Source organism: Amblyraja radiata, chromosome 14 (genome assembly GCF_010909765.2).
Source record: "Amblyraja radiata isolate CabotCenter1 chromosome 14, sAmbRad1.1.pri, whole genome shotgun sequence".
In the NCBI taxonomy this organism is placed as follows: Eukaryota; Metazoa; Chordata; class Chondrichthyes; order Rajiformes; family Rajidae; genus Amblyraja; species Amblyraja radiata.
The window spans coordinates 22986738-23009603 of record NC_045969.1 but is presented as its reverse complement, the minus strand read 5'-3'; the positions used below and the strand labels follow the sequence as shown (position 1 = coordinate 23009603).

General features: G+C 43.1%; 1 protein-coding gene across 4 annotated transcripts in view; it reads right to left on the bottom strand.

Annotated features, from left to right (window-relative positions):
• Window positions 1–447: 447 nt before the first annotated feature.
• The window catches only part of mid1 (midline 1), a 290576-nt gene continuing 268157 nt past the window's right edge, over window positions 448–22866 (bottom strand). For all 4 annotated transcript variants that reach the window (XM_033032775.1, XM_033032776.1, XM_033032774.1 and 1 more), the window contains exons 9-11: window positions 7367–7574; window positions 3612–5035; window positions 448–3467 (exon numbers count right to left, since the gene is read on the bottom strand). In XM_033032775.1, the coding sequence (XP_032888666.1) occupies window positions 4687–5035; window positions 7367–7574 (557 nt within the window). In that variant the 3' untranslated portion in view covers window positions 448–3467; window positions 3612–4686. The remainder of the gene's footprint in view (window positions 3468–3611; window positions 5036–7366; window positions 7575–22866) is intronic.

Sequence of the window (22866 nt, the reverse complement as noted above, 5' to 3'; positions counted from 1 at the left end):
CTCCGGTTTCCTTCCGCACTCCAACGACGTGCAGGTTTGTAGGTTGAATGGCTTCTGTAAATTGTCCCTAGTGTGTAGGATAGAACTATTGTGAACGGGTGATTGTTCGTCAGCGCACACACACACGATGGGCCGAAGGGCCTGTTTCCACACTGTATCTCTAAACAAAACTAAACTAAACTAAAGAGATAGAATCCTTTTTTGACAGCCAGTGAGGGAAAAGAGTGCCACATACCAGAGTGTGGCACTCCTTCAGCTCAGGGCAGAGCATGTTCAGGACTTCCAGCTGTCTAGAACTGTGGCATAAATTCACAACTCTTTGTTTCCAAATGAGTCTGCCTCCCGAGATACAGGAAACTTGCAACCGCACCCTTTCTCTAATACTAACCTTATTAAAAAATCCTGGGCTGCTGGTTTAAGGTTGAGAAACAAAACCCGACATGAAAGTCTGGCTTGACATGACTAGTTCTTTATTCCAGAATCAGGCATTGAATTCAGCACTGCGAAATATTTTGAGATAAAACAGGCCACTCCATTAAAATTGTAAAAGAACAAAAACAAAATCAATAGCCAGGGTTGGACATGGGTGGTGATGTATGACGGTGTCTGTCAACAGTAATACATAGAATTGTCCCTCCAGTCACTGCACATTGCTTCCATGCTGGCAAAACAAGGTGAGGTGCAGCTTTAACAGTTGAACTGTTGAATGTCGACTGAATTACCAGCTATATTAATTAAAGCACGCCTTAGAAATGGACGGACCAGCTCAAACTGAGTGGCTGACTTCAGAGCCCAACTCTCATGTAAAGTCACTCACTGGAATTACTTTCCAGAGGTTATTTGTGGTAGTGAAGGATAGTAAGTCTTTAAGCAGAGTCATTGACACGGTTCAACAGCAGTCTCTGCGGCACTGTCCTTTCACAGATCACATTACCTGTTTCCATGGCATCTCAGAATGCTACAGTTCTCGCTTAGGTGTTCAATGACATGCAGGATTTGTAACATGATATTGCAAGTCCTTTGCCTTGACCTTTTGGCACCCGTTTATCGAGTAATGAGTTCTTGCGCGCCAAACAGCCTGTTTTATTTGTGTCCAAGTCGCTCGGCTGTCCTCCACTGGTCAACAAGCGCTAATAACGAATTATCATCTTCAAAGTGTTGTCAGCATTCAATGATGGACGTGCAGCTTCTTAAACACTCTTCTCTGCGAATTCACAATGGCAAAACATCACTCTGATCGGAATTCCTCGTGTGGCATCTCAATGCCTGGTACCACCTTTCAGGAGTTTCATGTGGAATTAAGTACCTGTGTGCTGGAATCAATATCCATGGTCCATAACAGAGAGGCTTAGGTTAACTCAAGTCACAGTAACCAGGTTTGTGTTGCTGTTTTTGAAACAGGTGGAGCATAAGGCACAAAAATGTGCTTAATTCTGCAGTGAGGATTATTGCATTTTCATGCACATTCTTATTCCATTTCCTAACCGGACCATTTAATACACATTCTTATATGAAATGAAAAATCATCTTTACATAAAATTCTAACAGTAGTTACAGGTGAACATTGGATTGATGTAAGCTGATTGAAAATCTAAAGAGACAATACTCCAACTGACGCCATATCCTTTTACAACTTTCAATGACCTATTGAACTAACATATTTAGTGTACATGGGAACTGGAACTAATTGGGCCCTTGGGCTTGTTTCCCCATTTATTCAGTTTACGGTAAATCTATCCCATAACTCTGTTTAACTCTCTGACAAAAATCTATTGATTATTATCTTTAAAATGTCAACTGACCCTTACGTTTGCACCCAGATGACCTGTGAGTGAGGGATTCTGGTTTGTGCAGTTTTTAGTGTGAAAAAATGTATTGTTTATTTCATCCTGAAAAAGGCCCAGGGCCAGTTTTCTGACTGTGTTTGCTAGCCTGTGGCCACCTCGACCAAAATAAATATATTATCCATATCTATCCTATCAAAATCTTCTTAAAAATCACAATATGACCATCCATAGCTCTCTATATTCCAGTGATTACAAGGCATGTTTATGTAATTTGTCTCTTACCTTTACTGATGTCCCAAACCTGACTCAAAGTACCTGCAATGGCAATGATTTGACTTACAGACTCTGGAAGTAAATCTACAGTTCAAAGCTTTCTTTTCGTTCTTGTCCCATTCTAATATAATTATCCTTCTGCATCACAATGATGCCATTATACTATCCCTATACTTTGCTGTTTCACTATTCCTTATCTGGGTTGAGACCTACAGAATTTGTGATAATAGAGTCATAGAGTCACACAGTGTGGAAACAGGCCCTTCGGCCCAACTGGCCCACACCAACCAACACATCCCATCCACACAAGTCCCACCAGCGTGCGTTTGGCCCATACTCTAGACAGGTTAGAGGGACCTGTCTAATTGTTTCTAAAACAAGATTGATAGTAGACACCATTCCGCTTCTAAAGATCAGGCTCTGGAATGAAGTTTCTAATGACATCTGCACCCATTTCCTCTTTGGATTAAAAAAAAATGATCATGCATACCTTTGCAAATAAAGAGCTGTATAAATGCACTTTGGTGTAAAGGCAATGTGGTCAAATATGTGAAGTTACCAGGAGGGACAAGGAGCCACAGTCAGAAAGGAAACACACAATCTATTATGTTCCTATGATACTTTAGATGAAATACTATTGCTAAGGTAAAGATATTTGAGTCTGATTAATTACCACTTGTTGATCATTGGGGAAAGGCAGTTGAAATCTAATGTCATATTGAAGCGTCAACCCAGCTAACTACTCTGGAACTAAATGCAAGGTTCGCAAGAAGAAATAGTTTATTTCCTTTGTACAATTATACCGTCAATGTCCAACTCCTATGAGCAGAAGTATAGAAATGGGATGTTATCTCCTTAAATCCAGTTCAGCACTGTTCGGTTTCTGTATAAGATAGATAATTTACAAATCAGCTGAACTATACTATTCATCGCACAGTCTGTCCTCAACAATAGCTTCTTAATCAATAATTCTTAATAATCCTGTTGGGAAAACCATAATTTTCTCTTTTTTCACATATTTCTCAATTTCCAACAAACCATCTAAGCATAAATACGATAGTAAACATTGAATGTGCAAAAGCAAAGGGTTCTAATAATTTTCATCAAAAAAAAATCATTTTATATAAATAACATAAATTTCCCCTATATAAGAGTAAGTACAAAGCAGAGGAATGTTAGAGCTAGATGTTGAACAGTAACAGGGTTATCTTCCTCTGGGTCTAAAGTGTAATGTCAAAATAAGAATGGGTGTGCCCATGGACCAGTACAGGTAGGTAACTGTATTATTCTAAGGGGTAGATTTTCATCCATCATGCTCACAGGACAGGGTCAATGTCCACTGGCAAGTTATGTCAGGGATCTGAATGGACATCATTTCATTTTACAATCTGATAGCAGCACATGGAGCTGTATGTGTGTTATGATTGTGTTTATAGTTTGTTTGGTTGTTTGGTTGTTTGTCTTTTGCACAAAAGTCCGCGAGCATTGCCACTTTCATTTCACTGCACATCTCGTATGTGTATGTGACAAATAAACTTGACTTGACTTGACTTGTAAAGAGTGAAATGTAATTTCTGTATCTAGAAGGAGATAGGCTAAAATGACTCGACATGCAGAATCTTTTTTATAAGGGCCTGTTATTTAGTCATGTTAAAGTCTCAATGTTAGCACAGCTGCGGAGACTTGTTTGGGGATGGAAGTTTGATTTCGGAATTATCAATTAGTCTCATCAAAAGGATTTGGACACCCAGCCATACTGTCCCAAAAAGTAAAGGTTCAGGAATTACAACGGTTCGTCTGCTGGTTGTCAAAAACAGCCTCAACTGACTTGACAGAAACAATTCAATCCACATTCTCACTTTTTGATGACTGATCTAGAGATGGGGAGATGCAAACGCGGTGATTCAAAGCTATTTTTTTCTTCTATAGGAAATCAACAGAATAAATAAAACCTAGATGGAAGAAAATGCATGGAGGTGTGTGTAGCCCCTGCGAGATGACAGCATGAATGTGAAAGATCACAGGAGAAGATGATCTGAGTTACGTTGGAAAGGGTTCTGAGAAACAGGTTTTCGTTTGGGTCAGGGTTGAGACTTTGAGATCAATTGTGACCCTACACATTTATGGAGACATTTGAAAAATATAGAAGGCAAACTATCTAACTTCAAATCCTAATCCTTAAAGTTGATTTCCCCAAATACTCAATTCTGAGTACACCTTAAGTGCATTCCACAACACAATCAAATGTTCACATTTATGATGTATATAGTGAAATCTGTCTGCCCGAAATGAAAGATGGGACCTTTTAGCCAAACACAGCAGCAACTGAATACATTGCTCTTATTTTCTAGCTCAGATCAGTCGAAGATCGATCAAGGCATGCATCACCTTAAGTGGTGCCTGCAACCATGTAGAAATAATGGACTCCTTTTGAGAAAAAGAAGAAAATATACCTATAAACTGAGATGGTGTGGAGAGGGAGGAGTCCATAAGGTATGTTTTAGTTCCAGCTCTAATTGGACAGCGAGATGAAGTCCGATTCAATTAGGCAGTTCCAGTTAGCTGTGCAAAGCACTCTCACTGTAAAGCTCGGAAGCAAGGTCCTCATTCCCCCCCCACGTGCTTCTTAAGATATCTGTTCCGTGCAGTCCAGGTGGTCCGGTATAGGCAGACCAGTTAAAACGGTGAGGGATTTATTCCACACAGTGAAAGTGGGGCATACGGGCTGAACGAAGGCAATGTCAAAGGTGTACAGTTGCTGAGCATTAACCGCATCGTAGAAGGACAATGAGCCGTTGTCGTAGTCCAGCAGGAGGCCCAGCCGTCGCAGGTGAGGAGAAGGTTCCACTGGAAATTCCTTGCTGTTGTGTCTCGTCACCCAGCTATTGTTGCACCGGCAGAATACCCAGGAGAAGGCGTTTTTCCCAATCCATTCGTGCTTCGGTGCTGACTTGTAGGTAATCCCGATCGCATACCTGGAAGAAAACAGAAATTATTTTACTGCTTGTCCTACCATCGACTGTATCAATTCACATCATATTGCATTGAACTCACAGCACAGGGACCAAGCACTCAGCACGTCACCTCATACTTCCGTCAAAGATATACTTCGCTGGTAAATGTGTCGATGCACAGGGAACCACACGGATGAATTCTGCCGTTTTGAGTTTAGTTTAGAGATACAGCGTGGAAACAGGCCCTTCGGCCCACAGAGTCCATGATGACCAACAAATACCCAGTTAACTTGTTCTATCCTACACTCCAGGGAGATTTTACAGAAGTCAATTAACCTGCAAACCTGCACCTTTTTGGAATGTGGGAGGAAACTGGAGCACCCGGGGAGAATGTGCAAACTCCATACAGACAGCACCCGTTGGGTGGGAGGTGATGGGAAAAGCCTGAGGAAAGTACCCTCACATTGGTCCAGCCTGAGTTTACACTGCAGCTTTCCCATCTACCTTGATGACTCTGCACCAACATACTTTATCCAGATTAGACAGGTTTCTATTCTGAGAAAATAATTTAGGTCAATAAAAAAAATCACCAATCTCGTTTCAGGCACACCTGTCCCCTTAAGGGACAGGTTGCTGCTTTACGAACATGAAAGGAGGAGCAAAAAGCCTTTCAAAGGCTCGAGCACTGTTTTGAAGATCATAATATATTGATATAGCTGTTTCCAGCTATTTCAGTCATTTTATGTCCATGTTTTCGGAGAGAATCTACTGCTCAGTTTCCCCACGTTCTTTTTAGTCCAAGCCTTGTTACTTTTTGGGTCCAAGCAGGTTTATCATCAGAATGGAACATGTATGGGTCATAATGTTGCCAACCCTTGTGATTGAGTTTGCTACCCTGATCTTTGATGCTTCCATTGCTCAGATTTTGATAAGGTCTGATGTCCGATCTTGATAAGGTCTGATGGCTCACGTTCCCGAGGCTGGCTGGCTGAGTGTAGCCTGTAGGTAAGATTTGCATCCTGTGATCCTTCACATGGTCAAGCAGCTGTCGAGGATGCCACAGTATCACAGCGGGTGGTACTGCTGCCCCAGAACTCCCGCGACATCGGTTCAATCCTGACCTGTGTCGAGTTTGCCAAATTCACCGTGATCACGTGGGTTTCCCCGTGTGCTCCGGTTTCCTCCCACATCCCAAAGAAGTGCGGGTTCGTAGGTTAATTGGCTGCTGAAAATTGCATGTGGAATCTGGGGGGGTGGAATGGAATGTCTGGAGAATAGGATACAGGAACAATTAGTGGAAGCATGGGATTGAATCCTTGAGGCAACCTCGACTCAATGGACTGAAATGGCTGATATAGTAAATATGTAATCATAAAAATGGTGCGTGGGGCTACGACAGAATTGTTTCTCTGTATCAGTCAGTGAACGGAGGAGTGGGATAGGATCAAGGGCAAGGCTTTGTCAGAGAGAATAATGAGTTTGTTTCCATGATTATCAGGAGCAGGAGTTATTGTTTATCTGTCTCATTATTTCTCTAGGAGGGTCTTGAGACAACGGGGAGGTTTACCTGTCTGGCTATGCTTCCTTGTGACAACAGGAGGGGATTGTGGAATCCAACATAGTAATGGGTGGTGTGGCCACACCCACTGGAAGCAAGCATCCCAATGGAGATCAACCCAGACATCAGGATGTGATCCTGGTTGCCATTCACTGGGAGAGTCGGGACCTTCAGGTGTTTCCTTAAACAATTCCTCATAGGTGGGCAGGCATCCTCCACCAAGCCCCTCAAATATGGCCCCCTTTCTGTTCTTGCCTCACACCTAATAACCCCACTCCCTCCCCCACCAACTGATTGTGCCATTCCCCAACAAATGGGAACCACTCCTTGCGCCGAATGAACCCCCTGACCTGCCCCATGCCATCATGGGCCAGTGAGACCCAACATCAGGTCTTGACTCGTGCTGCCTCCTTCCCGCTACACCCCAGTTGAAGTCAGAGCATGCCTTTTACATCGATCTTTGTTTGTGACATGGGTGACCAGCAATGCCAACATTCATTGCCCATGTCTAATTGTCCAGGTGGAAGTGAAGATCCATGTTTTCCTGCAGTGCTGGCAGAGGGGGAATCAGGAAGAACATGGATCATCCTGGAAGTGATGAAGGAATACTGATACATCTGCTGGTCCATGGAAACTAATGAATTACTTTAGAAGGCTCTATTTTGGCCCGGCATTAATGAATGCATGGAGTAGTCATCTTGAAATTGAGGAGGAACCTGCTAATGGTTATAAGCTAGAATAGGCCAGAGCTTAATTGCCCTTGTGAAGTAACAAGGTGCAGATCTGCTTCTCACCACGTGCTTCCTCCAATGAGAATCTCCCAGTAATGTCTTCCACTGTCGATATAGACATTGCCAGTGATGCCATAGCTCCCTTGGCTGGTGAATCGCTCTGGGGTGTGGCTCTTCTTCGAGGTGGTCTCATCCCGCTCCACGCTGAGGTTGTCATGAGAGACTTTCAGCTTCCGGTGCGCAGACTTGGGATCCAGCTTGAACGGTTGGCCTAGGGTTGAAGGGACAAAGGACAAAGTTATCATCGGTGCAACAACATGGAAGTGAGGAACAGCTGAGACATTTAACAGGAAGTCAATCCATCCCTCCCATACTAACTTCCATCGTGCTTTAGTTTCTCTCAGGCATTGAATGGCTGGATGACTAGAAAAAAACTGGAGCTGTAGACTTTCCAGAGTGCTAACTCCATGGATGACATTCTCATCTGTGAGGCAAAACAGGCCAAAAATCTGGAATGCATCTCACACATTTGAGTTCAAAGTCTAGACTGTCACATAATGCAATGCAAAAGGAGTTGGATATGCTGATGTTGTAGTAATGCTAATCTGAGATGAGTTCCCTGTCAGATTGATTCAAATGATCCTAGGACTTCAGAAGAAAAAAACAGTGGAGTTCCCACTTTTAACCCAGCTATTAGAGAGAACTCCCAAGCCCCCATTGCTGTTAAATAATTGATCAGTTTAGTTTAATTTATTATTTCCTCATGTACAGAGATTCAGTGAAAAGCATGTTGTACATGCTATCTATTCAAATCATGCTATTATGGAGTATGATAGATCCTCTTCTAGTACAGGACAGAGAGTTGCCATTTTCTGATACCATCATGCAACTTTTAAGTCTTTGAAAACTTTAGTCTTGGAAATGTGCAATTTCTTATGTTTTCACATCAAGGCCTGGACTCCTGGCAGTACTGGATCAATAAAGATGGAGTCGGCCTGGCCAAGCGCAATGCTGTTGGCTCTTTCTGCCGCTGCTCCGTGCAGACTGCTCAATCCACTTTCTCACCCTGCTGCTGCAAGGCCTCCTGCAGCCTCCTCCGCTATTACCATGACCTGCTACATAGAAACATAGAAATTAGGTGCAGGAATAGGCCATTCGGACCCTTCGCGCCTGCACCGCCATTCAATATGATCATGGCTGTTCATCCAACTCAGTACCCTGTACCTGCCTTCTCTCCATACCCTCTGATCCCCTTAGCCACAAGGGCCACATCTAACTCCCTCTTAAATATCGCCAATGAACTGGCCTCAACTACCTTCTGTGGCAGAGAATTCCAGAGATTCACCACTCTCTGTGTGAAAAATGTTTTTCTCATCTCGGTCCTAAAAGATTTCCCCCTTATCCTTAAACTGTGACCCCTTGTTCTGGACTTCCCCAACATCGGGAACAATCTTCCTGCATCTAGCCTGTCCAACCCCTTAAGAATTTTGTAAGTTTCTATAAGATCCCCCCTCAATCTTCTAAATTCTAGCGAGTACAAGCCGAGTCTATCTAGTCTTTCTTCATATGAAAGTCCTGACATCCCAGGAATCAGTCTGGTGAACCTTCTCTGTACTCCCTCTATGGCAAGAATGTCTATCCTCAGATTAGGAGTCTCCACAATCCCCTAATTGCTCAATTTTCGTGCATCTACACTCCCATGCCTTGCTTCCTGAGCCAACAATGGAACTTTGGGGCACTATCGGAGGGTGTGGGGGGTGAATTCGGGGATGGTTCACAGCCGCTGACTTTTCCCCTTTACCTTCTACCACTGCCATCATGGAAGATTGGTAATTATCTAGTCGCTTTGTATATGTGTTTGTTGATTGTTAATTGGCTGTAATATTTTCCCTATAATCACTTGCATAAGCTACTCCGCTTTCCAACTTGACTGTACATAACAAAAAGGCTAAAACCAGATGCTGTAAATCTGAAATAAAACAGAAAATGCTGGAAACACTCAGCAAGTCAGGCAGCATCTATGGAAAGTAATAAATCTGATGCAAGATCATCGATCTGAATGGTTAACTCTTATCTCTCTCGTCAGGTGCTATCTGACCCTCTGAGTATCTCTAGCATTTCTATAATTGTTCTTGTATTGAGTTTTACTGCTGGTCCACGTAACTTGGTGGTAACTCACCAGCATTTTTATCACCCTGGAGCAAGCATCAGATCAATAACCTTCACTTGCTTACGTCGCATCAAGACTGTGCTATTGACTGGAATCCTTCCAGTTGCCTATCAATGTCTATCAGCTGGGGGTGTCAAGGTGCATGAACGTGAGCTGGGGAAAGCTGCTAGAATGGAGATACTACATCTAATCACAACCTTTTTTGCACTAGTTTTCACGTTATTAATTTATTTAAAATTCTAGACCCTCTGACCCTTGACAACTCATCAGAGTAAACCAAGTCAACTAATGACATTGGACAGGCCTATTGGGGCTATATTGATTAGAACCTGCCCATGTGTTGACTATGCAGGGTGGTGTAAGGGGGAGATGGTGCAGTCCCAGTTTTAGTGGGATAGGAGGCGGAGTGCTTCCCATCTGACACCACAAGGAAAAGCACCAGTGGGAAAGTTCTGGGGTCTTTCCGAATGGACGAAATGAACCATTGGTGTGAGACTCCACCACTCCCCCAGGCACCAGGGCCAATCCACAGCAGCCAACGGACCCATCCTGGAGACGTGCAACTGGATGTTGCTGGTGGAGGCTGAGGGAGATGAGGGCAGTAAAGGTAGAACATAGTAGGATTAGTGCAAAAACTGAGTGCAGGATAGTCAGCATGGATGTGGTGGGCTGAAGGGCCTTTCTTTGTTCCCTGTGACACTATGACAGCTCAAAACACGAGAATCCTGCCCATTTTATAGGCTGACTAGCGCATACCAATTTAACAATCTGTCTGAAATCGCCACAAGAGCTTCATTTCATCATTGCAGTCATTCTGTGCTTATCCAAGCAGTCACCAGAAACACATGAAGAAAGCCCTGACCCATTTAGTCCAAAATGCCAGCATCAGTCGGGCAGCAAATGGTTAAATTTGGACGTTATATAAAGAACAAATAGTTTACCCATTAAAGAATAATTGTATTATTTTCTTAACCAGGTCTGAGCGCACAGACTGGCTGTAATCCAACATAATTAGAAATGCAGCTGCATATACAATACACAGGGGATATTTCAGATGATCCTAGAGATGGCTGAAAGCTCTCTTCTCCAACAGGTGGAGGGTTCAGCTTAGTTGGAAGGCTTGTTGGAAGTAGTTCCACCATTTTGCTGCTCCAAGCTTGGATTAGAGTCAATGGAACATAATGCGAGATTGTGCAGTGATGAAGCCGTCAGCTTTATACTCTGCAATCAACTTTGGCCCCTCACCACCAATTCTACCTTTCTCCCCAGCCACTGCTCACAATGCACTCGACTGTGCCAAACTTTTAACATGGTGCTGAGTTACTCCCTCCACTTACACTTCAATCCCAGTCCATCTGAGGCTGAAACCTTTAGCTATACTTCCAACACTAAACTATTCCAATGTCCACTGAACTCATCCACATATCAGCTCATCCAAAATTCTACCACCTGCATGCTAACTCACCAAACTCGAACAAGCCTGTTTTCACTTCCCCTTTCCTTAACCCAAATTCTCCAATTCCATTAACCTGGCCTCTCGCGCCTCCCACACTGGTTTTGTACTGCGTTTGTTGGCCTTGCCTTCAGCCACTTTGATTCTAGATCTGTCATTGTCTCCATGAACCATCCCCACCCAGACTTCCCCTCCTGTGATAAAACCACAATGGAGCATCCCAAGTCACAGGGTGGAACTGTGGCCCAGGATTTGAGGGCAGTCCATTAATTCTGCAGAAGCTGACGTTTTATAGCTCAGCTTCGGGAATCATCTGTGAGAAGCCAGGTTACGATTGCAAACGAGTCTGTACTCCACAGTGGGAAACTATTCTTGGAAGGCATTTGGATTAGATTCCTGTTTTCCTTGAAATTCTCCTTGCCATGATTCTGCCCCTTTACAATCAGTTCCAAGTCTTGGGTTAATGCAGCTGTTCCTTTTTAGTTAACGCTGCGTTAAAATCAGTTTACCAGCTTCTATTACCCTGTTTTCTCATTTAATCTATCCTGCCCTCGACCCCTTCACGTTTTCCTTCAAGTCTCTCTGACCTCCTACCCTTGCTCTTCTTGCTGCACCTCCGACTTTTCGCAGTGCAAATAAGAAGTCATCAACAGGACATGGTAATTCTGTTTTGCAGATGTTGCCTGACCCACGCCCTAGACTCTGGGTATGTCCTCTTTTAACATGGTTTTATTGCCGTGTTGGCAAGGTTGGGTGGGTGTTTACTGGATGGATGTCTGCAGTATAAATTAATGGTACCGTCTTAATATCGAAGCCTGTGAAACAGGCACAGAGCACAGAACGAGAGAGTTATCACCTCTAGTCTTTGACTGCTCCCTTCTCTCAATTACAGAGCTGCAAGACATCCAGGGCTTCTTGCAGCTCATTGAGTGGCTGATGTGATTTGGGAAGAAAAATGGGATCAGGGGTGTCTCAGCAATGGCAGGGGGAGCTAACTGACATGGGAAGGGGAGCTGGTGACATTCTCACCTGTTTGAAAGGTTCTGTACAATTTTACTTCGGAGTCACGTGAGTGACTACGTGAAGAAGGGCCGTCCGTCTGCGTGCGCGTCATTACGTCTGAACGCAACACGCACGACGGACTGGCAGGCACTGAGTCCTCCCAGGCCGTCGGGATGAGCAGGTAAGGAAAGTTGAATCACTTACCTGCGTTCTTTCGGGCTTGAAGTTTTTTTTTCAGAGCCCAGATGTCGAGGAGACGGCCCGCGGGGATGTCGGCTGCTGAAGACCGCAGCTTTCCAAATAGCGGGCGACGGTCTTGTTCCCGACATTAGCGCCGACAGCAGAATCGGCAGGAGACTTTGCGCGGGAGCAGGAGCTCCATGGTTGTCCTGCGGGACGTAATGCCACCCGCAAGTCTAAACGAACCCGTTGACTCAGATGAGTCCGGGGAAGAGGGATACCCTCCCTCAACGGAGAGCGTCTGAGGACGACTTCTACCACATGGAGCAACTTACGGAGAAGTTGCTCCAACAATGATCTGCTCCAAGGGAGGGAGCAGTATCAGCACGGCCTACAGCAGTGCTGGTGCCGGGAGCCTCGCACATGGGGCAGCCCAATGTCTTCCCCATTGGAGGGGGAACTACAAGTGGAAGAAACCTTCCCAGGGACAAGCAGAAGAAAGGAAGTAAGTAAGTTTAACTTATATTGCACTGTTTAAGTCAACACCAAAATGCTTTACATAAAAGGAATAATAAGCTTCCATACAAACAAACAGAAAATAAGTGCTTCTGCAATCATCCAGGTTCCACTGGGTGCTTCCCTGGATGGAATCTAGCTCTTGACAGCCCGGGTATTATGGAGAACCCACAGGCAGCAGCACCTGTTTTCAGGGCTGCACAAATGTCTCCTGCTCTGAGGAGAGGAGCATTCATGGTCCATTTTAGTCTGACCAAAGCTAGAATCTCATTTAGGTCCACTGGAAGGGCCATGTCAGCACAGGTATCCTCAGGGGCCTGCAGCAGCACCTGTTTTCAGGGCTGCCTACGAACCTCACTCTCAGTAGAGGGGAGTGTGAATGATCAGTAGGTAACTGATCTCGAATTTAAAGTATGAACATACTGAAGCACATGCATATGGCCTCAAGAGCCAGCAGTTTGACTTTGTCCCTTACCATCTGGACGCCCGCAGCAACGGCTGTGGAGGGTGGAGGTCCCGACCACGGGGGAAAATGGAGGAGGACTGGCCAAGCTCTGTGCCTTCCACCACAGTGATGAATGCTGTGGTGGATGTTTGTGTAAAATTTTTATTGTGGTTGTGTTCTTTATTACTGTACCGCTGCTGGCAACCCAAATACCACCGACCTTGGTTGTGTGGCAATTAAATTATATCAATTATCAATCAATTGGCAGAATATCCGCATAGGCGACAACACAACCCACACCTCCATAGGGGGAAAGCGGTTCACTGAATCCGGTGGTAGCTTGAAAGCTGGGCACGGAAATACGATCAGAGTCGTCTTTCAAGGCAGACTCAAAATAATGGCCAGAATTGTCCTACAAGGCAGGCTCAGTATGATGAGGTTTTCAGACCAGACCCAAGCAGAGGTCGGGAGAAACATGGAATCCACACTCCTTGCCAGTCCTACTCCCAATCAAGGAGAGAAAAGGAATGCGCATCAGGGGCCTTTGGGCTTACCACAAGACCACCGGTAGCCATGGAGGTAGGTGGGTCTGGGTTTACTGAAACAAGGGATTGTGGAGCAGTTACATGTTGGTAATTTACTCTTGTGTTCTTGTTCAAAATGACAATAACATGAAATTTCAGAACTGGGTAAAAATTTTACTGCACAACATACACAGGTTCTAAGCAGACTTGGAACTCGGACTGGAATTGTCTTCGAGGCAGGCCCAGTAATTTTGGGCAGGATTGCCATTCAGGACATGTGACAGATGGAGGATGTCACTTCATCCAGGTTTAACTCATTTGTGCAGTATAGACTTTTAGAAACAGTAATTTTGTTACGGTCTAACTACTGTTTTATAGGAGCTTCCTATAAAATGGTCACATGGCATGCATCGACCTCAAAGATGCATACTATTCGGTGTCTATTCACTAAGAACAGGAGATATTTGAAGTTTAACTGGATGGTATGGATCTGCCAAATGGGTTGACATCAGCTCCTAGACTATTGACAAAACTACGGAAACCAATTCTGGGTCTACAAAGGTCTCAGAACCACATGGTAATGGCATATTTGGACAATTTCATTTTGGAGTCACCAAGAGTTGGCAGAAGCATCAGTCAAAGCAAACCAAAACCCTGTTTGATAGAATTGGTTACCTCATCCATCCAGTTAAATCAAAATTGACACCTACAAGGGTAATTGATTACCTAGAATTTACTATCAAAAACAGTAAATATGTTGGTGACTTTACCTAGGGGCAAACAACTATATTAATCAAGCCTGCTATGACCTGAGAGTCAAATACTAGCCATCTATCAGGCAAACAGCGAGGTTCTGTACAATTTTATCAACGGAGGCTTTGGTGTTGGAACTGCCAGGTTATTGCTCAAGACTACAGAGACAGATTTTCAGACCTGGTAAGTGTGGGGTTGAGGGTAAGAGAGGAGGAAGGGCTGCACGATGAGCTGACAGCAGGGTGAATGTGGTGCAGGTTAGGTGCACTGCACCTGACAAGCATCCAGACTCAGGGTCGCAGCAAAACAACTGCCCAAATAATGGAGGATGTGTGTGTCTGCCTGTAAGATGAGAAAAGTCCCTGGCTTAATGTCTCATCCAAAGGACTGCCGCTCTGTCAGTGCAGCTCTCCCTCAGTAATGCATCAGTATACACTCAGTATGTTAGCATAGGTCATTAGCTCATGTATTCTGCCTCAACAACACATAGTATTCTAGCCTCAGAGGCAAAAGCTATCACACCATGTCTCAGTATCAACCCACAAATTTAAAAGAGTGCGATTCAGGGCTCATGTATCTTTAAAAAAAAAAGCACAAAGTGCTGGAGTAACTCAGCGGGCCAGCAACACCTCTGGAGGACATGGATAGGTGACGTTTCCAGTTGGGCCCTTCTTCAGAACTTTGATGCTGCCGGACCTGCTGAGTTACTCCAGCACTTCGTATTTTTTTGTAAACCAGCATCTCAGTTCCTTGTATCCCCACATGTGGTAAAATGGAAATAAAAGCTGTTCAGAAAGTTCAGTAAGAACATCTAATTTTAAACCCAATCCACTTTAGCACCGAGCCAATTTGGTTGTATTGCTATTTGGCGTAGTTGCAATATCACATAAGCATATATCACACCTGCAAATTCTATTCCCTTGGTTCATTATTAAAAAAAACAGGAAACCAAAATCCCTTTCTGTAGCTTCAACCAGAATGAGATTGGAACCTATGTCATATCACTTATCAATCCATTTATTTGGCTGCCAAGATAGTTCCAACTTTGTTACAATCCTTCAAACAATCTCTTGGCAAGAGTTTCAATGTTCAACATAAAAATGGTTGAAAATGAACTGTGCAGTTAATATAAAACTTCACATGGGACAATTCCCAGCCACCAATCATCAAATGACTTTTAATTTACAACCTTTGAAGAGTGACTAGAATCCTGGAGTTATTCAGCATGGAAACAGGCCCTTTGGATCAAATTGTCCATGTTGACCAAGATGCCCCATTTACACTATTTCCACCTGCCTGTGTTTGGCCCATATCCCTCTAAACCTTTCCTATCCATGTACCTCTCCAAATGTATTTTAAATGGTTGTAGTACCTGCCTCTAACTACCTCCTCTGGCAGCTTGTTCCAAATACCCACCATCTTCTGTGTGAAAAAAATTGCCTCGTAGGTTCCTATTAATTGCCCCTTCAGGTTCCCCTCTCAGTTTATACCTATGTCCTCTGTTTCTTGATTTCCCGACTCTGGGTAAAAAAAGGATCGAGACTCTTCTTCAGACTGAATTTAAATCAGTCTGAAGACGGCTCTCGACCCGAATCGTCACCCATTCCTTCTCTCCAGAGATGCTGCCTGTCCTGCTGAGTTACTCCAGCATTTTGTGTCTCTCTTCGACTTAAACCAGCACCTGCAGTTCTTTCCTACACAAAAGTTGCTGGGGAGTACATAGGGCAGTCAAAATCCACATGCACAGTAGTTACATTCTAGAGATAGGCCATTCGGGTTATTTTGGCTGTGCTACTGTTTATATGTCCTGTAATTATTTATTTCCACTCATACCCATATATTGTAGAAACAAGGAACTGCAGATGCTGGTTTACCAAGGAAAGACACAAAATACTAGAGTAGACAAAAATACTGGAGAAGCTCAGCGGGTGCAGCAGCATCTCTGCTCCATAGATGCTGCTGCACCCGCTGAGTTTCTCCAGCATTATTGTCTACCTTCGATTTTCCAGCATCTGCAGTTCCTTCTTAAACAAAATACTGGAGTAACTCAGCAAGTCAGCGAGTATCCCGAGAAAACATGGATAGGTGACGTTTTGGATCAGGACCCTTCTTCAGACTGAAGACAAACGAAGGGTCCCGACCTGAAGTGTCATCCATCCATGTTCTCCAGGGATGCTGCCTGACCTGCTGAGCTACTCCAACATTTTGTGTCATCCCTCTTTTCCTCACAAGAGATCCCTTGAACAGATTATCTGGATTTCATCTTGTGTATATTTGCAAACCTTGCACAAAATGGCTGCCATGTTTTCCACTGAACTTTTACCACAGAATTTGTTATTTTTTATGAAGTGTTTTGACATATCCTCAGGCCATGAACAAATGCTATATAAACACATTCCCTTTTTTTATTGAGAAAGCTTTAGATGCAAAGAAAACCCTTCACTTGATCAATTTAAATCATCAGATATAGACTCCATTGTTCCAGACACAAGAGGAAAGAGTTTTTCCATTTCCGTTCTATCCAAACTTTTCATAATTTCTGAGATTCATATCACATATACTTGGACTTCTATCCTCAAAGCACAGCATTCTCAGTCTCAAGTCACATCTATGTAAATCTTTGTTGAATTAAAACTTCAGCAAAGTCTCTAACTGGTCTAACCAAGATTCACATGTAAATTTGTCATTATCTCTCCTGCCTTGCAATCTTATCCTGGAAAGATAAACCCCACTCTCTTTAACTTCATTAAATAATACTGCTTAATGCATAGCATTCCCAGATCTCTTTGCTCCTCAACTCCATTTAGATTCTTACCGTTTAAAGATTACTCCTCTGATGAAAATGAACCTGCCAAATATTTCCTAATTCTGAATTATATTTGCCTCTGTTCATCCTCTCATTCAAACTCTTTACCTTCCCCTTCTATAATCCCCTCATTTTTGTTTCAGCTTTCAATCTGACATCGCCCGCAGATTTCAACACCGCACCTACAAGTTCGTGTCATAAGTCACTTGTACGTTTGATGAACAACCTGGTTCCCAGCACATCAGCAGCTTTCTTTGTGGAGTTATGATGAAGGATCTAAGATCTTGAAACATTGACTGTTTCTCCCTTCACAGAAGCTGCCTGACCTGCAAATGTTTCCAGCATTCTCTCTTTTCATTCCACTTCCTCCTAGTTTGGAAGCCTTCTCTTCTTATACACACTGACTTCTGTATTCATATTTCAGCCTAGTAGTGTGCTACCTGTCACAAGATCACATGACCCCCTTCTGAGAGTCCTTATCAAAGGGTCTTCTGACAGGCGAGGTAAATTCACTACTTTACCCTTGCCCATACTTTCTGATATGTCTTCAAGGAATTCAATGAAATTGGTCCAAAAAACATTTCAGGTATCCAAGGTGAATGCTTTTATTACTTTTCAATCAGAGGACATAGGTTTAAGGTGACGGTGAAAAGATTTAATAGGAATCTGAGGGGTAACTTTTTCTACACAAAGGGTGGTGGATGTTTGGAACAAGCTGCCAGAGGAGGTAGTTGAGGCAGGGACTATCCCAACATTTAAGAAACAGTTTGATAGGTACATGGAAAGGCAAGTTTGGAGGGATATGGACTAGTGTTGCCAGCCTCCATCCCAAAAGATGTTATCATCTCGGCCTTCACCACAGTATTTTTCTGACACTGACTAAAAGCTATTGCTTAGTTCACTGCATTAGTTCTATCTCCTTTTTGAAGATGGGGACCGATTTGTGAACACATCAGTTTGGCACTTCATTTCTCAGCTGAATATTTGTATACATTTCCCAGCTCCCATGTACCTGGTCTCTTTATATCTACAGGTACAGTCTGCAAGGACCCAGGGCCTTGTACATCAGTTTGCTTCTATTGTCAGATATGAACACTTTTTGTGGGATTTCTCTTGACTCTTTCCAGTGTCATTTTCTCTTTCTGCAAAGTAGTTCTCTGATGTACCATCTCCCTGCAAACTACCCCAGTCCTTTAGTTTGTAGAGCAAAAGATGCAGATGCTGGAAATCTGAAATAAAACCCAAGGCTGCTGTAAATAGTCAGCAGGCTAGGCCGCAAGTATAAAAGAGAAACAGAATTAACATTTCTGATCAAAGATCCTTTATCAGAACTGGGAAGGTGAGAAAACAAAGGTGTTTTATATTGCAGAGAAGGAAGGGATGGAGAGAAGAGGGAATGTCTGTAACGTGGTGGAGATCAGATGACAAAATGCTTTTGGTGCTGTCTAATTAATGCAAGCTGATCTGTGTGCAAGAGAGGAAGTGCAGCAAGAAAAATGAAAGCAGTCAATGGATTTCTTCCAGCTTTCTTTCTCTTCCCCTATCGCAATCAGTCTGAAGAAGGGTCCCAACCCAAAACATCACCCATCTATGTTCTCTCGAAATGCTGCCTGACCCACTGAGTTATTCCAGCACTTTACATCTTTTTGCAATTAATTTCATCTATGGCTACAAACAGATAAGGTGGGAGAGAACAGAGATACTTTGTCACCTTGCATAATTCATGTGACTGCGATACATTTTGTCAAGTGACAGCTGAAACCCAGCTCCTTGTACTCTCACTCCTGTGTTATAAGATTAAGGATTGAAGAGAAACTTCACAGAGCTGGTCACAAAATTCCAGATTGATGTATGAGTGCTGCCTTTATGGAAGAAGGTGTGCTTCTGCGGGTGGGTGTAACAGATCCTGTAGCAGTACTTCACGGAAGTGCAGAAGAATTAACCCTGAGGTCCCGGCTAACATCTGTCCCTCTATCAACACCACAAAACCCAGTTTCCCTGGTCATTATCCCGTTGTTTGTGGGATCTTGCCATGCACAGCATGTCTGCTGTGCTTCCTATGTAATTACAGTTACAACATTTTAAACGCACTAAATATAATATGATGCTCTTTAGACCAACCTGGTCATGAAAAGCATTGCATAAATGCATGCATTTGTTTAATTTTATTTAATATTTTCATTTCTCTGAGAACAGAAACCTCTCTTTTATAATCCCATCTACTCTTTATGCATGTGCTATATACCTATTCTGTGTCATCATTTTTTAATCTTCATCGCTTTATTTACTCCATGCAGATCAATTTTTCACGAACTCCCTCTCTGCTGCACTCTGTTGATCTCTCCTTTAAGTAGTGCCTGTTGCTCGGCCTCTCTGGCTGTTAATACTTTTGTCCATTTTGTCTCCCTTCGCTTCTCCTCTCATTGGTTACATGACCCCAAGCGAATGAGTCAAAGGGCATGTGTGCGCTGTAAATTCATGGTGACATCTGTTTCTCTTCTGTTGCATGCCTACAGGAGCACACATGCCAATCACAACGTTACATCATGAAGACCTTATGTTCCTCCATATGTTGCACATCACACATCCCTGCTCCTCAGCTCTTTCCTCTCCTGAGGAAATCCTGAACGAGGAGGTAAAATGTGAACCATAGAGCCAGAGAGATGCACAAGACAACAGATGCTGGAACCTGGAGCAAAAAAAAACAAATCTAAATTTCTTAACTCTTATTTAGTCATAGAGTTTGCAGTGTGGGAAGCAAGACTATGATCATGAGTATGGCCTGACTCATTTGCATCGATAAAGTTGCCCTTCCGAGCTAGTTCCACTTATTTGTGCCTGGATTATATCTCTCCCCCACAAATAAACCCTTTCCTATCCATGTATCGGTCCAACTGTCTTTTTAATGCCATATTGTATCCGGCTCTATCACTTCTTCTGGTAGATCATCCATGTATACACCATCCTTTGTGTGAAAAATTTGCCCCTCAGTTCCTTTTTAAATCTCTCTCCCCTCATCTTAAAACTATGCCCTCTAGTTTTAGACACCCCTAGCCTAGGATATGACTGGGGATATTCACCTTACCTATTCCCCTCAACTGACTAATTGTGATTTGAAAGAGGCAGACCTGAGGTGTATTGGCAGTTCTTATATCTTATGACACAGAAGTAGAGTATTTGTTCTATGCCAGTCCTTAGAGCAAATGTGTTCCCTCACTTATTTTCCTGTCACATATTTTCTCACACACATGCTCAATAACATCTTCCATTTCTCCCACCATCCACGTAGACCAAGGGTCATTATTACAGTCACCAATTAACCCACCATTATGCATGCGGAAATAAATCAGTGCACCTCGAGATACCCATGTGGTCGTGGGAAAAATGTGCAAATTCCACACGGATATCGTTGGAGCACAGGATTAAATGTGGATTGCTGGAGATGTGAGAGAGATGCACAAACTACTGTACTGCTATGCTATGTAACTGATGCTGACAAAATAATGGTTAACATTAAACACAAGAAGCTCTTTGTGTAGATAAAGGTATTGTAAGTGCTCAGCAGGTCAAGCAACATTCATGGAGAGAAAAGCAGGTGAGCTGTTTTCAGATCTGAAACTCTCCTCATGGATGTTGCCTGACTTACCAAACACATCCATTATTCTCTATTTTTGTTCCAGATTTACAGCACCTTCGGTGTTTTGCTTTATCACATGCTTTTCAGTATTTCATAAACCCCTGTCGCAAGGTGCGAGTCCACCCATGAGTGATCCCGAGTTAAAAACAAATCAAACTCGTGGTAATCACGTAGAATTAACGTAGCGGGAACATCGGAACTCGTGGACGTAACTTAGCGAATCGTAACGCTAACGGCAGGTACTCGGGTAACTTGTTAACTCGTGAAAAATTTCCACGAGTTAAATTTACTCTTGAAGGAAAAATTTGAAAATGTTAAACTCGTTGTAATACCGTAGTAGCCCGTGAGTTTACCGTAGTGACTCGTGAGTAACTCGTGGGTTTGGCCTGAGTGCCAGAAGTGAAATGTTGAAGATTAGTCAGATCTTAATGGAAAATTTTACAGTGATCTAACAATTCACTGTTAAGGAGCAAAAAGCACTCACCGGGGATCTGAGAAACAGTGGCAAAAAGAAGGAACCAGGCAGTGTGGGGAAAGCCACATTGCGAGAGTTAATTAGTTCCCTTCAGAACTTTAACTTTTCACATTGAAACAGTGCCATGAATCCTTAGGTTAATGCACTTTTTATGGAGAAGCAGATATATGGGACAGGTGTCCCGTCTCAGGATTTATATCTGACAAATTAACATCAATTATTGAAGGCTGATGCGTTTGTACAGGGGATTTTCTCAGGCATAACTTTCCACCAAATCTGTCCGCGTTGGAGAGCAATTGGTCTAAACAATGCTGTAAATGGGATGTTTTATTTTATAATTTTATAAATGGGAATTTTATAAATTATAAATGGGAAGGAACTGCAGATGTAGGTTTAATCCAAAGAAGGGTCTCGACCCGAAACGTCACCTCTTCCTTCTCTCCAGAGATGCCGTCTGTCCCGCTGAGTTACTCTCGCTTCTTAATAAATGAATCGATGGAAGCTCCTTCGTGGTGTGTTGCTATTCAGAGTTTTAAGTGTATTTGTACTAACCCGCGCAATATGCTCGCCAAAGATAGGAGGCGTTCAGAGGAGAAGTTCACAAAATAAGTTCACAAGTTCAAGAAGGAACTGCAGATGCTGGAAAATCGAAGCTAGGCAAAAGTGCTGGAGAAACTCAGCAGGTGCGGCAGCATCTATGGAGCGAAGGAAATAGGCAACGTTTCTGGCTGAAACGTTGCCTAGTTCCTTCGCTCCATAGATGCTGCCGCAAACACAAATAAGTTCACAAGTTGCATTGGTAATTAAGACCAGAGTTATTTTTGTGTGTTATGGAAAATAAATTAATTTCAGGTTCTTTACATCACAAGTATTCTCCTAAAAAATTAACCACAACTTTACGTTGTAAATGCGTTGGTTTCAGTCCAGCAAAAACACATAACATAAGTCCTTAATGACATTTCTTAGAAACACAGCGAGAGAGTGTGAGATGGGATAGGAGTCCAATTTTTAACTAACCCCTGTGTTCGTGTTTTCATATTTTTCCAATAAATTATGGTATCTACACCGGATGAAAGTCTACCGTACAATATAGGAAAACATTCTCATATTTACAATTAAGGGCCATTTGTATTCGGGTTTTTAATAAAAACTCAGTTTAAATTTAAACTTGGGCCAGGCGCTGGGAAACTCTGGGACCCCACTGCTGAAGAGAACATCTGAGCTTTGTCTTTCATTCAGAGGTTCGCGGGCGGGCGGGCTGGGATAATAATAATAATAATAAATTTTATTTATGGGCGCCTTTCAAGAGTCTCAAGGACACCTTACAAAAATTTAGCAGGTAGAGGAAAAACATGTAAGGGGAATGAAATAAATAGTAGAGACATGACTAGTACACAAAGTAAAGACAGAATTCAATACAAAACACAATATGAGGCAATTAATGCACAGATGAAAAGGGAGGGGGACGTGGGGCTAAGGATGGGCAGAGGTGAAGAGATGGGTCTTGAGGCGGGACTGGAAGATGGTGAGGGACACGGAATTGCGGATCAGTTGGGGGAGGGAGTTCCAGAGCCTGGGAGCTGCCCTGGAGAAGGCTCTGTC